This window comes from Myotis yumanensis, unplaced genomic scaffold (genome assembly GCF_028538775.1).
Source record: "Myotis yumanensis isolate MYYU_CA2020_CCGP unplaced genomic scaffold, mMyoYum1.0.hap1 SCAF_1, whole genome shotgun sequence".
Taxonomy (NCBI): Eukaryota; Metazoa; Chordata; class Mammalia; order Chiroptera; family Vespertilionidae; genus Myotis; species Myotis yumanensis.
Genome location: NW_027223752.1, coordinates 238,098,594 through 238,112,632, shown reverse-complemented (window position 1 = coordinate 238,112,632; position 14,039 = coordinate 238,098,594). Strand labels below are relative to the sequence as shown.

At 62.6% G+C, this 14,039-nt stretch overlaps 1 protein-coding gene across 2 annotated transcripts in view; it reads left to right on the top strand.

The window, feature by feature from the left end:
• ABLIM2 (actin binding LIM protein family member 2) overlaps positions 1 to 14,039 on the top strand; it is a 98,274-nt gene that overhangs the window by 70,436 nt on the left and 13,799 nt on the right. For both annotated transcript variants that reach the window (XM_070399857.1, XM_070399849.1), the window contains 3 exons: positions 2,492 to 2,544; positions 3,102 to 3,243; positions 11,298 to 11,359. In XM_070399857.1, coding sequence (XP_070255958.1) covers positions 2,492 to 2,544; positions 3,102 to 3,243; positions 11,298 to 11,359 — 257 coding nt within the window. The remainder of the gene's footprint in view (positions 1 to 2,491; positions 2,545 to 3,101; positions 3,244 to 11,297; positions 11,360 to 14,039) is intronic.

Genomic DNA, 14,039 nt, shown 5'->3' with positions numbered 1-14,039 from the left:
GACATTGTCTCATCACCACCAGCTGCCCAGTAACGGGGGGTGGGGATGGCCCTCCCGCCTCTCAGAGCCTCCCCCATACCAGACAGCAAAGAGGGCCCCACGTCATGGCTGTTTCTGTGGCCCCTGCTTTAAAGCAGGAATGAGTCATGTCTCATGTGCCTCTAGGGCTCCTGGGCGGTGGGGTTGAGTCTCGTGGTTTTGGGGGTCCTCTTGGGATGGAAAAGGGGAAGGCAGGCTCCGCATCCAGGAAGGAAGTTAGAAGCCCCGCGGTCATGGGGTGCCGCCAACACAGGTTCCTGGGGACACCCAGGGGTCATCAGCCTTTCCCGCGGCAAATGCCTTCCAGGCTCCGAGGAGCCGCCAGGTGCGGCAGGAAAGGCACCTCACCCAGGTCCCTATCCTCCGGGGCCGGTCCTCTCCTGACACTGAAACAGCAGCTGAAAACCCGCCCCAACGTCGGCCTCTTGGCTATTCCCAGGTCTTCAGACCTGAACTCCCCCCAGGCCACAGCGTGCACGTTGGCGTCCTCACAGCTCGGAGGAGTGGGCGTCATCCGCCCACTTTACAGATCAGGAAACTGAGGCTCGGAGCTGTAGGGAGCAGCCCCAAACAGTGCCAAGCGCTGGGAGGTCCCGTGTCTCCCGCCCAGGCCCCCTTTCTCCAGGGCCTGGCGTGGGCCGTGCGGCTGCAGACGGGCCCTGCGAAGGCTGTGGTTGGCCAGGAGCTGGCGTGTTGCAGAGGGAACGTGTAAATCTTGGCGAAGGCTCCTGCCAGACCACCGGGCTGTCCGTGAACCCTGCGTCGGGAAGTCCGGCCCCAGCTGCCGTCCTCGGCTGTGGGAAGTCCTCGGACCCAGGGTGGCCCGTGGCCCTGGCCTCAACTCCGGATTCCACATAGCAAAGGGCCTCGGTTTTTTTGCGCTTGAAATGGCCCCCGTGTTGGTTCATCGGGGCCTCTGTGGGCTGGACGGGGGCAGTGTCTCCGCCCTCAAATCGCCACTGGCCTAGTGGTCCTGCTGGCAGCCACCACGAGCCCCGCCGATGGATGGCAGACGCTCCAGATTCCCCTCCCCAGGGCGATTGTCTGGGCAACAGGAGAGCCAGCATGGGCACACACCCCCCTGGCCATGCCCCCCTCTCCCCCCATCACCCCGCTCCCTGCGCAGGCTCCCCGTTAACTTGCCTCTGCAAGGGGGAAGCGGGCTTTGGATTTTCATGGTGGAACTCGTCTCTCGCTGAAGGAGAGGAGGCGGCGGGGGAGGGAGGAAGTGTTGGCGAGGCCGGACGGGCCTCAGCTGTGGTCTTGCCTCTTCGAGGTCCTGGAGGCCAGTCCCCAGGCTCCCAGCTCTCGGGCCTGGTGTCAGCCTTGTCCTTGATGGTGCGCGGGGCAGGGCGCCCCAACAGGCAACCAGGCCCGGGCCTTCCACAGGCGGCAGGCAAGGGCCCCCACGCGTCCTTGCCACGCGGTCTCTGGCGGATGGGAGGCCCAGGGTCCTCCTTTCGTTGCTCGGTGCGTGGGGTCGGCATGTCAGTTCGGGCGCTCGGGGTGGGTCTGTACAGACTGAAGTGGGCGCTGCCTTCCCGGTCAGACTTGGTAGGAGAGCACGCCACCCAGCTGGGGGCACCCGCTCTGGGGCCGGGGAGGACACGGCCGTGACGGCTCCACACCACGCGGTCACCCCTGGGTATACCTTCTACCTCGTCGTTGCCCTTCTCAGACTGTTTCCAGTGATTTGGGGGCGGCCAGCGGTGAGGGGGGGCGGTCAGAGGGAGGACCAGCGTCAGGCCGCCTGGGTTCAAAGGGCAGCCTCTGCTACCCGCTGACCCACACGACCTTGAGGAAGGCGGGACATCGCTCTGAGCCTCAGTCCTCCGGTCTGTGAAGTGGGTTGTGTGGTGACAGGCAGCGATGCCCGGGGGCCACCCGGTTGAGTGGGCACAGGGCGGGCTGGACGGCTGAGACCTCCTTAGTTTGAAGTTAAACCCTGGTAGGCGGAAGTGTGTTCTTCACAATGCCTTGTCGCTGCACCCCGGGGGCTCGGCTAGATTTTAATGAGGCGTCACTTCACCCACCTGCTCTGGGTGTTAAGGCCTGGGGTGCACGGGCACACGGCCGCCCAGCGCTCCTGCCCAGCCCCTCCAGTTTGCTGGAACCTCCGCCCTCCAGAGGCGCCCACTGGGGCCTCGTCTTTATTTCCCATTTTAAAAAATACATCTTTACTGATTTCAGAGAGGAAGGGAGAGAGACAGAAACATCGATGGTGAGGAAGAATCATTGACTGACTGCCTCCTGCACACCCCACACTGGGGATCGAGCCCGCAAGCCGGGCATGTGCCCTGACCGGGAATCGAACCCTGACCTCCTGGTTCATAGGTCGCTGCTCAACCCGAGCCCCGCCGGCCGGGCCATGATTATTTCCAATTTTTGAGCCTAACTGGGGCCTGGGAGCCAGAATAAACGGCGTGTCCTGATGGACGGCTTTCCCTTCCAGCTTCGCGGCGCCTGGATGGGGAGGACGGGGGTTCCGACCAGGACGGCAGGAAGGTAATGCGGCGGCTGGTCCCAGCGGCTTGTGCAGGAGAGCTCGGGCCTGTGGGTTCCTCCAGCCTGCAGCCTCGGCTCCTCCCCTTCGATGCTCCTGAGGGGTCCCTTGCCCAGGCGGCCTGCTTACGGCTCTGTGACTGGCCGGTGTCTGAAACGAGAGGAGAGTGAGCCGCAGGGCGCTCTCGGGCACTGGAGAGGGTTGTTCTAGAACGGGCGTGGCAGGCGTTTTCAGTAAGAGGCCAGAGGAGACACCTTGGGCTCGGGGGCCATGGCAGCCCGAGGCGATGCATGAGGAGGGGCGAGGGGGCACAGGGAAGGCTGTGTCCCCCACGCGCTTTCATCGCCAGCGGCCTGCGGGCGGGGCGGGGCCTTCCTGCCCCAGGAGCTGCAGCCCCTTGTCCTTCAGGAGGGAGGTGTGTGTGGAAGGAGCCCCAGGCCGGCTCCCCCGTGTGAAGCCATTTGGGCCCTGGACCTCCGTGGGCCTCAGTTTCCCCATCTGTGACGCGGGCGGTGCCATTGCAGATGACCTGGAGATCACGCGCCCTTGTGTTTCCCAGCAGAAGGGCAGCTGGCTGATTCTCCAGGGGGACGCGGACACGAGGACCAACTCGCCCGACCGAGACAGCCAGTCTCTGTCCCTCAGCAGCGGGGTCGACAGAGACCCTCTCCAGACGGGCCCGGGAGACGGCTTTTACTCACGTGAGTGGTTCTTCTGAGCGAGGCGCCATCCTGTGGCCCGAAACACCTCGCGGCAGAGGGGCCCCCACACCGCAGGCCGCTCCCCCAGGTGGAAGCCGTGCTCCTTAGAAAAGCGCAGGTGCAAACCCACAGGCCCGAGGGCGATGTGCGGAGCAGGCCCTTCGTGATTGCCCTTCCCTCGAAGCCAGAGCCGCAAGCGGGCGGAGAGCCGCACAGGGAAGGCCCCGGGCTCCAGGCTGGACTCGGGGCCGTTTCCCTCCGGAGCAGACGTGCACTGTCCGGGCAGTGGGGCCAGACTCGGAGTGGATGCGGCCTGTCCCGGACCCACGCTTGTCCTGAGCCAGGGACCGGGAGCCGGGGCTTGGGGTCCCCAGGGAGTGCGGGCTGCAAGGTGACGCTCGAAGCCTGAGTAGGAGCCATCTGCAGATGCAGGACACTCCCGAGGGCCTCGCTCCCAGGGGCTGTGTGCCGCAGAGCCAGGCTCTCGGGGGACCCAACGTGGTCTCCGGGTCCCGGGGGCGGATGTGATTTTCTGGGGCCAGCTCGAGGCTTAGCGGGGAGCAGAGGCCGAGCAGGGACGGGTGTGGGCGCGAGAACACGGAGGAAAGATGCCAGCTTTGCCTGAGACAGTCCTGGGTTCAAGTCCCCACTCACCATGACCAGCCTCGTGGCGTGGCATTTCGTCTGTCGCTGGGCGTCAGTCCCACTGTGTGCCTGGCTGGTGTTTGAGCCCTGAAGGAGGTGCTGTGTGCACAGCCGGGCGCATAGTAGGTGCTCAGCAAACAGACCGTCTCATCCTCGCCCTCATCCTCATGCTGGAGAGTGATCCGTGGGAGAGCGGGAGGGGCTTGGACATTATCGTTGTTAAAGAAAAACTCAAAGGAAAGAAGGCTCATTGCTTTGTGTGGATTTGTAAGCAGGAGTCTTAGCACCCCCACCTCCTGGGGTGCAGCCGGTGCACAGGGCTGATGTCACCACGGGCAGGTCACCCCCAAAATGTCCCCAGAGGGGCCTGTCCCATGCTTGTTGTCCTGGAGCAGGTCTGGAAGGGGTACGGCAGCCGCCCGTCCCCCCAGCAGGCAGGTTGCGGGGTACAGGGCTGGTCACAGGACAGCCACGGGCAGACTCCCTCCCTGCTCCCGGCACCCAGGGCCCCAAAGGTGCAGGACTTGCACACGGGCCCTGGGCCGTCGGCGTAGACAGTGGGCCTTTCTGCTTCGAGCATTTTCCTGACAGTTGTGTCGGGAAGGTGGGGAGCCCCTGCCGCCCCCGCTCAGTAGCCCCATGGCAGCCCCTGCCCCGGGGGCAGCGTGGCACCAGCCCCGGGTCCAGAGCCCACAGGAAACTGGGGGTGTGGGCGGTCTTCTCCGCTCCAGCCCTCCCCTGGCTGGGTGGTAGGGGCCCTCCTCCTCGAGGCTGCTGGCATGCCCACCCCCCACTCTCCTCGCGGGAGGCCAGCTGCTTCCCCTAGGGGTTCCCTCTTATGCCTGTGGCTCGGGCTGGGGGGGAGGACACCGTCCTGTGTCGCTGGACCCTGTGGGGGGGGCCTGCGCTGCTCAAGGTCCCACCGTCCTAACCTTCAGGTCCTTCCTCTCTTGTGAGGTTCCCACGTGCCCCCTGGTGGTCAGAGGAGGCTGCAGGGCCAGGGTGAACAGATTGAGGGCCCAGATTCTGTGTGCGAGCAGGGGCGAGGACGGGGGGCAGGTCAGGGTGGCACCAGCTTGCTTCCCTGCCCCTGGGCCACCTGAATGGCAGGCCTGCATGCGAGTGGGGGGGGTGGGGTGGAGATCAGGGTGGCACGGGCTTGCTTCCCCGCCACTGGTTCTGCTTCCCCATCTGTACGTGCCACAGCGAGGGGCAGGGCTGTTCACCGTGTCCCACAGGTGGCGGGCCCAGCAAGGCCCGAGGCTGTGCCAGCTGTTTCGAGTGGACTGTCACACACCTGTAGGGCTTGTCTGTCCCCAACACCCCTGGCCGCCTCGTCACACCTGCACCTGCAGCCACAGGTGGGAATGCGGCTGCTTCCCATGCAGGTGCCCTGGCCCGTAGGAGCCGACTGCCTGTGCTGGAGCCAATGGCCCAAGTGGGGCACTTCCTCCAGAGAATGCACGGTGTGTGAATGTGTGTGTGTGTGTGAGTGTGCATAAGTGTATGTGTGTGAGTGTGTGCGAGTGTGTGTGTGTGAGTGTGTATAGGTGTATGTTTGTGTGTGAGTGTGTGTGTGTTTGTGTGAGTGTGTGTGTATGTGAGAGTGTGTATGTGTGAGTGTGTGTGTGTGAGTGTGTGTATGTGAGAGTGTGTATGTGAGAGTGTGTATGTGTGTGTGTGTGAGTGTGTAACTGTGTGTATGTGTGTGTGAGTGTGTGTGTGTGTGTGTCCACCCGCCACGCTGATGCTCGCTTATGGTGACAGTGATGTGACTCTGTCGTCCGCTCGCCTCCGGCTGGCGCTCTGACATCCTGTGCTCTGAGTGGAGGCCACGGTGCCAGCCTTTGCAGCTGTGACTTGACCTCTGTCCTGGTGACTCTGCCTCGCCTCCCGCGTGCAGGAAGGCCCGGCTGCTGGCCGCCTCGACCAGGCGTGCCTTGCTCCCCACCATCCTCTGGAGAAATGTGGGCAGATGGGCAGCACGCACAGAGGGGTCTCCACCTCTCTCGGGGTTCCTTTGAGCCCCCAAATGTGAGTTCATCGACACCAGTTCCACTGGCAAACCACTGTTACTAAGCAAAGCGTTTGCACAGAGCAGGGCCGCATGCCTGCACCCCGGTCGCTTTCACCTGCAGCGCGTCCAAGGAGGGTAGGCCTGTGACATCCAACACAGTGGGCGCTCAATAAATGTTTGTTGAATTGAGATGCGTTACATTCAACGGGTATTTATTGAGCACCCACTCTGTGCCAGACACTGTGCGGGGCGCCAAGCGGGAGACTGAGGAGACGAGAGCAGCCCCTGCCTGGAGAAGCGTGCAGGGAGCCGGAGAGGCAGAGACGCTGGCGAGAGCAAGCACACGTGCATCCCGCCGCCGCCCGCCAGGGTCCTCCTTGGGCTCCTGGGGGCCGGTCACAACCTCATCCCACCTGTGACACCATCAACACATCTCACCTGGGATTGACTCATCTTTCAGTCATTCATCCATCTGTCCACCAAACATTTATTGAGCACCTTCTATGTGCTGGACCTGGTGCTAGGCAGCGCAGAGGTGGTGGTGCGCAGGGCGAGGTCCCCATTCCCCATCAGTGAGAAGCCCATTGAGCAGCAGTGACAAACCAGAGTGACACCCCTCTCCTGAGCAGTGGGGCCTCCTCTGCACATTCATGATGGACAGCTGTGTGTTTGCCTTCTTGCCACACACACGCGTGCTCGGGCTGCGTGTCATAGGCTGTATTGATGAGCTGGGTGCTGCACAGGGAAGGGGTGGCATTGATGTTTTGTTATAAGAAAAGGGTCTTGACTCTTACAAGAGGAGATGCAGGGCCCCAGAGGAACTGAGGTGATGGGCCCCCCTCTGGCCTGGACCCTGTGGGTGGGCCTGCGCTGCTCGGGGTCCCACCTTCCTAACCTTCAGGTCCTTCCTCTCTTTTGAGGTTCCCCCGTGCCCCTCTGGGTGGTCAGACTGGAGGCTGCTGGGCCAGGGTGGAAGGGATTGGGGAGCCCAGATAACCAACATGGGCCCTTGGACGGTCTGGATGGCGGGACTGCGTATGAGCAGGGAGGAGGGTGGGGTGGGGGCAGGATGATGAGGGCGGAGGCACCTTTATGCAGAGGTCAGGAGCGAGCAAGGTGGGCTCTTTCTGCTGTGGCGCCTGCTAGGGGTGGACTGACGGGCCGGGAGCTCAGAGGAGGACTGGCCTGGAGACAGAGTCCCAGATGGGCCTGGGCTCACGGCCGGGGGTGGCCCGAGTCCCTGGACTTTCCCGCCATGTGTCTGATAAAACGTGTTCCTGAGTTCACATTACTTTCTCAACAGGGCCTAAGGCCCAGATGAGGTCCTTCTCCTGATTCAGCCCAGCTACTCCCCGGGCCCTTCCCTTCCCCATCTCTGCGGAACCAGGACACTGGAGGAAGGAGAGAGGCGGTCAGGGCAAGGCACCAGGGATGGATAGCGCCATACAAGTGGAGTGGGCCCAGAAAACTGGGAGGGGCAGCCAGCAGTGCTGTCAGCCAGGAAGGGCAGGGAGGGCAAGGCCTGGGAGAGCTGGAGGGCTTGGGTCCAGCAGCCCCAGTGTCCAGCAGGGGCCAGGAGGTTAGCTGGAGAGAGACTCCTGCAGAGAGACTTGGCCAGGTCTTTGTGCAAGGACTTGGCCTCCAGCTGGATGGACAGAGTACTCTCTGGCCCCTCCCTGTGTTTGGCCCCCAGGGTGCTGGGAGCCCCAGATGTCAGGAGAAGACCTTGGCCCAGGAAGAGCCACTACTGGCCCCTCACTGGGAGAGACCACCCGTAGCCCAGGTGCAAGAGTGCAGCACCCCAAGAGCCGCTGCCACTCATGGGGTTGGCTAGGGACCCTACTTTTAGCAAAAATCCCTGTGCCCCACTGTGCCCAGCAGGCTTGCCCACCGGCCCAGGGGCTAGACAGTGTGTGGCTCCGGTGCTGTGGGCAGGGGCACAAGCCATAAGCAGGCACGAGTCCCTCGGGAGTTCACGGTCAGGAGCCAGTGTCTGGAGTCACACCTCTCAGGGCCTCCTCTGTCCCACTCCAACTCTGCCATGGCGTCTTGAGACACCCCCTCCCCACGGGAAGCCCTGCTCCCCCATCAGCTTCTGTGCCGCCCCACTTGCACGTAGCAGCTTCTCGGTGGGTGCTTGTCGGGCAGTGGGTGTCTGGGTCTCCCCTTTGTGGGACTCGGCGCTGCTCTGGGGCTGCGGGGAGGATGGGGGTGGCCTCAGCTAACACAAGGCAGCAACAGTGTCCACGAGATCACGTGAGGGTCGGCAGAATCCGCTAGACCTGGGTGTCGGTCCAGTGGGGATTGAGTCTTAGCTTGTCTCTTGCTGTGTGACCTTGGACATGAGTGCAAACTTCTCTGCGTTTGAAGTCACCTCATCTGGAAAAGGGGGTGATCCCGACCTCCCGGCAGGAAGCAGCTGGGCTCAGGGCTCCTGTGTGGGCACCCAGCGTCCTCTGTCCTGGGCCCTGTGGGACGTCATGGCAGTGTGGGGTCAAGACTACAAGCCTGGCCCCGGCGATCCCTCAGTGCCCCCTTGGTCACTCGGGGCTAAAGGGGTTCCAGGTCCCTCCTGCCTCAGGTGAAGACATGAAGGCCCAGAGAGGAGACCCACGCCCGCACAGAGCCACACAGCTGCAGAGTTATCCACACATCTCTGAACGGAAAACCACTCACAGGTCTGTTGAAACTGACGAAGACCTGCCCGCGGAATGGCTTGCTGGCCAGCCATCCACCAGCACCCAGGCGAGGCTACTGTGATGGGTTCAGAGCAACCTCAGGGGTGTGACAGTGGAGACCCCTCTCTCCTGGCTCTCCCCCATGAAGTGCAAAGGAAAAATCCAGAAACAATACAGCAGACGACCACAGAGCTCTGCAGCGGGGACAGGAGAAGCGGACTGGCTCAGGGCCTTGAAAAAGGCAGGACTCCATGTGTCACGGCCCACGCAGGGGCATAAGGTGGCCAGATGGGTGTTTTCCTCTGCCAGCCACACTGCAGATATTGAGCCAGAGGCCCGTCGGCACCCCTCCGCCTGGAGAGCGCGCCCAGGGGAACATGCTCCATCCACAGCCGCTGTCTCCAACCCACCTCGGGGCACAGAGCATCCCAGGAGGTACCGCTCACTCCCACACCACGTGGGCTCAGCAGACCAGGAGGGCACTGGACAAGCATTCTGAAGACTAAATTGTCATCAGAACCACAACCCATCATAAGCCAGGCCCTACTTAGTAAACCTAAACAGGGTGGCAGCCTGCTAACTAGGAGACTCAGCTAGAACCCAGCGTCTCCCAGATGTCCAGGAACAAGGGAGAGTTAGTCCTCACACTGAGAACCATGAAGATAACTATTTGAATGAGAAAAGCAGCACCAAGAAGAATCAGATGTTAGGAGGTCCCTGACAAGGATCTTCAAGGCAACCATCACCACAATGCTTCAACAAACAATGACAAATACTTTTGAAACAACTGGGGGGGGGGGGGGGGGGGCGCCGCGGGAGAAAATCTCACCAAAGAAATAGAAAACATAACCAAATGGAAGTTACAGACCTGAAAAGGAAAACAACCAAAATAAAAGTTTTTCTTGATGGGCTGAATAACAGAATAGAGAGGATGGCAGAGGAGAGAATCAGAGAATCTGAACAACAGAGAGAAAAGAGCCTCAGTCTGTGGGACAATAACTGTATCATGAGCGTCTCAGAAGAAGAGAAGTGAGTGGGTCTGAGAAAGTATTCAGAGAAATAATGGTTCAAAACTGACCAAATTTGACAAAACACATAAATCCACAGGTTCAAGAACAGGTGAACCTCAAATAGGATAAATCCAAAGTAACCTACTCCAAAAACACATCGTCATTAAACTTCGAAAAGCTAAAGACAGAGGGAACATTTCTCGAGAGCAGAACAAGACAGATTTTCTATCGGGGAACACCAGTTCACAGGACAGCCGATTTCTCGCCGGAGACGATGGAGTCGAGCGGGAAGTGGCACCACATTTTTCAGGTGCTGACAGACAGTTGCTGTGGACGTGAATTCTGCTTGGCTGAAAGTGTCCCTCAGGAATGACTGGGAAATTCTCAGACAACGGAGGCCTTGCCTTGCAGCCTGGGGGCTGGGTGACCTGGGACAGGTCCTTCTGTGTCTGTGCCTCCATGTGCCCTCTGTGAAATGGGAGGAGTCGGCCAAGTCCTTTTTCTGGAGCAGCCGTGGAAGAGGCCGAGAGGAGGGGGGGCGGCCCAGCGGGTCTGGCCCCAGGCCCCTCTCCCACTCTGTCTTGCAGCCCGACTTTCATCTGTTGTGTGTGTCAGAGTTCGAGTGAAATTTCAGGTGACAGGAGGGTTCCTCTGCTAGAAGGAGTTTGGGAACTCTGACCTTGATGTTGCAAAAGGCCCTTCCTGACCCACACCCGGAACCTTCCGAAGGCCACGGGGGCAAGCAAGTCCCCGAGGCAGGGCCCTGAGCGGAGGCAGGTCCCCAGATGCGCCTGTACAGGATGTTCCTGTCCTCACTGAGTTCTCGAGGAACCCTCGCAAGGAGGGACACCTGGCCCCTCATCCTTCGCTCGGAGGGGGTGGGTGGAGCCTGAACACCGAGGGGCGGGATCTGCATCCCCTCTGAGCCCTCGCGGGCAGCCTGGCGGCTCCCAGGGCGCTGGCCTTTGGCCCTGAGCATCGTTGCCTGAGCAGCTGGGTGCCGGCCAGGACGGGGGCCACGACCCCCAGAGAAGCAGACGTGGGCTCTGTTCTTGGGGCCCACAGGCTATGGGAGGACTGACAGCTTGGGCCAGGCCTGCGGAGGTGCTTCCGGGTGGGGACCTTGCCTCTCTAGGGAGCCAGGACACGGGCCTCGCTCACGGCTGCGCAGGAGGGCACTGCCGGGAGCCCCGCTCCGCTCTGCAGACGCGGCGTGGGAGGGGTGGGTCTCAGTCTCCTGCGGCCGGGCCACTGGTGTGAGCCACAGGTGGACCAGGGGTGGGCTTCCCGTGGGAGGCAGGACCCCGTGTCTCAGGCTTTGAGAGCCGCTAGGAATTAGGGCTTCAACGTGAAATGCCCCGTTGCAAAGAGCTGAGGGTTTGTTTGTAATGAAATGGCCTGCAGGCCCTTCGGTTGGTGGTGGGCCTCCTGCCGCTCCGGCTCCAGGTGGCCCAGACTGACCCCTGTGGTCAGAACACAGTGCCCGCCTGGGTGGGGTCAGGCCCGAGGTGCCCTGGTGTCCTGGGCTGGCTCGGGGACACTCCCCCCTCCCTGGCTTCCTCCTCAGTCCCTGGGGACAGAGGTCAGGATGGAGGCAGGGCGTGATCCTTGGGCCCTTCGTGTCCCCTGCCGGCCCACACCCTGGCCTCCCTCTGCGGGGCTGCGCCTGCTGCGTGCGTGACGGCTATGCTGTGTCTGTTTCAGGGTTCCCCTATTCCAAATCTGACCCTCTCCCAGGACACGGGAAGAATGGCTTGGACCACCGGGTAGGTACCCCCTCCCCGGCCCGCGGTGTACTAACCTCGCTGTGAGCCCAGGCGGTCCCCACAGTGTCCTGACAGCACAGCTAGGAGGGGGGCCCCGGGACCCCGCTCGCCTGCCTGCCTGTGCCTGCTGCTCCACGGGGCCCACCTGCTGCTTCTCCAGACCAGACAGAACCGGCAACACCCCTTCCCCCTTTCCGGGAGAGCCCCCCAGGCCCCGGGAGTCCTCAGCGTGTCAGGGCAGGAAGGTGGGGGGCACCTCCGTCCTTCTCCTGTGACCTAGAACTTAAAAGGACCTTAAATGTGAGCCAAGGACCCTCTTCCTTCCCTGGGCCCGGCCCCTCCTGCCATCACCAGCACCTTCGCCCCCACGGCAGGTGTCACTGGCACGTGGGTGTCACTGGAGGCCACACAGCAGCTCTCCCCGGCTGCGCCCCGGTGTCGTCTCGGGACGTCCAGGGGGAACTCCAGTGGCTTGCGGCCTGCCTGTCCCCCATGAGGGGCAAGACCCTGGCGAAGAGACGCCACTTGTGACCCTCTTCCCACAGTGAGGACCCCCGCCCGAGTGGGCGTGATGACACCAGTGACCATACGTGTGCACGCGCACACATGCACGCACATGAACACACACATGAACATACGCACACAAATGCACACACATGAACATGTGCACGCACATGCACACATGCACATGCATGCATGCACATATGCCAGGCCCCAGGAGGCTCTGCCCGTGGGATGCTGGTCCATAAACAAGGTGATTCAGCCTCAAGGCTGCGTCCCGTGGCTGCTCCGTGGCCGCCTCAGCGATGAGTGGGGCCCGGGGACAGCTCCTCGGCCTCCCCGGGGGTCTCACAGCCGGGCCAGGCCCTGGGACACGGCCTCGGACAGGGACTCGGACCCGAGCCATGGGCGTCCCTCGGCCTCTCCGTCTGCCCCCGGCCCTGTGGACGCTGCCGTCTGTCCAGCCAGGTTGTGCATGCCGCCTGCTTCTTTGGTTTCCTCCGTGGGGTCTGCCCACCCTTCGTGTCCACGGGGAAAGTGGGGGGGGTGAGAACGCAGACAGTGTCCCCCAGGAAGCTGCCGGGGGTCCCGAGGGCGGGGGCGTGGTCCAGGCGCTCTCTGCTCACCTGGTAGCTTCCTCGGCCTCAGGGGCTGCGGGGCTGGGGTCCTGCCCCCCGCCCCCGCAGCCCACGTCCCCTCCGTCTTCAGAAGGGAGTTCAGAGAGGCCGTCTCCCTGCTCCTCTCGCCTCGGGTCCCCACGCTGCCTCCTCCCGGGCGCCTGCCTTGGCTCCCAGCCCCATGGAGGCCTCCCAGCCCCTGGCCTTGGCCGCCACCCCCTCAAAGGGCTTGGGGACGACGGCTGGTCCTGACCCTGGGGGTGGCAGGTCCCCATCCGCTCTGGAGCAGAACTCAGAGCCCCGCTGGGTGCCCGGTGGCCCTCGGGCGGACGGTGGGGCAGGCGGTGTGGCTGCGTGTGCGTCGGGCCCGTCGTCGCGTGGAGAGGACTTTGCAGCTGCTCCGCGGGGACCGTGACGGTGATGGTGCCTCGCTCTGGTCCTCTTTCCCTGCGACACTGTCCCTCCATCTGTTCTCTTCCCAAGACTCACGGGCTCTCCTGCCTGTGTCTCGGGGGAGGCAGGTCATGACCTTTGGCTGTCCCGCCTTCGGGCAGCTGCTCAGTCACCCTCCCCGCAGCCCCCAGGGGCCCTCGTGCACCCACGGCGGTCGAAGGCCTGCAGGGCTCCCGGGTCCCTCACTGAGTTGTTTCCTGAGCGTTTTTTTTTTACGTCCAGAAAGGTCTCTGGGTGGCCTAACCCGCTCACACGAAGTCCTGAGGGAAGAGAGGGAGGGGAGGAGGGAGAGAGGGGAGGGGAGGGGAGGGGACTGGGGGAGGGGGGAGAGGATGAGGGGGAGGAGAGGGGGAAACCAGAGAGACCCTATCGAACCCACCAGAGAGCCTTGTTGCCGAAAACTGGGGCTCAGGTCCGAGCCTCCTGGTGGCGGGCACAGCCGTGTGGCTCCCGTCGCTGGGAGGAAGGGGACCGAGCCATCGGGAGGCACACGGGTCCCCATTCCTGCTCTGAGGGGCGTGTCACAGGGGCCACCCCTGCTTGTCCCCGAGCTGCTTACAATGTCCCGAGGCCCAGCCTGCCTCACAGCCCGAGCCTGCAGGTGCTCTGAGCTCTGCAGTGAGTAGAGAAGTCACTGCCCGCTGCCGGCTCTTCTGGGGCACGTGTCTCCTGCCCCCCCACCCCGCCCGTTCTTCAGAGAAGGGCCCCTGGCCACCGGCAGATCCTGGTGGGAGCCCCGGGGGAGTCCCGTCGGGAGAAGCCTGATGCTAACTACGAACAGACTGAGTTCTCCTCCGAGAAGGCGGAGTGTCCGCTAGGAATTCGCAGTGCAGAGAGGGGACCCCAGGGCATGGGCGCAATTTATAAAGCAGGTTTAATTCTCACAAAGCTAAACTCACCCAGCTCGGTAACGTGCAAGGCCATTGGTCGCTGTGGCAGCAAGCCTGGCAGGTGGTTTGAAATCAGATCTAGTGAAAAATAATAAAAAGCACACGGAGCAATTAAATAATGCGGACGGCAAGCCTCCCCTACTAGGCACATGAGAAGCATGGCTGTCCTTTGAGGCAGGTGTTCACGTGTCCACGGAGCATGTCTAAGCATGTTCATGT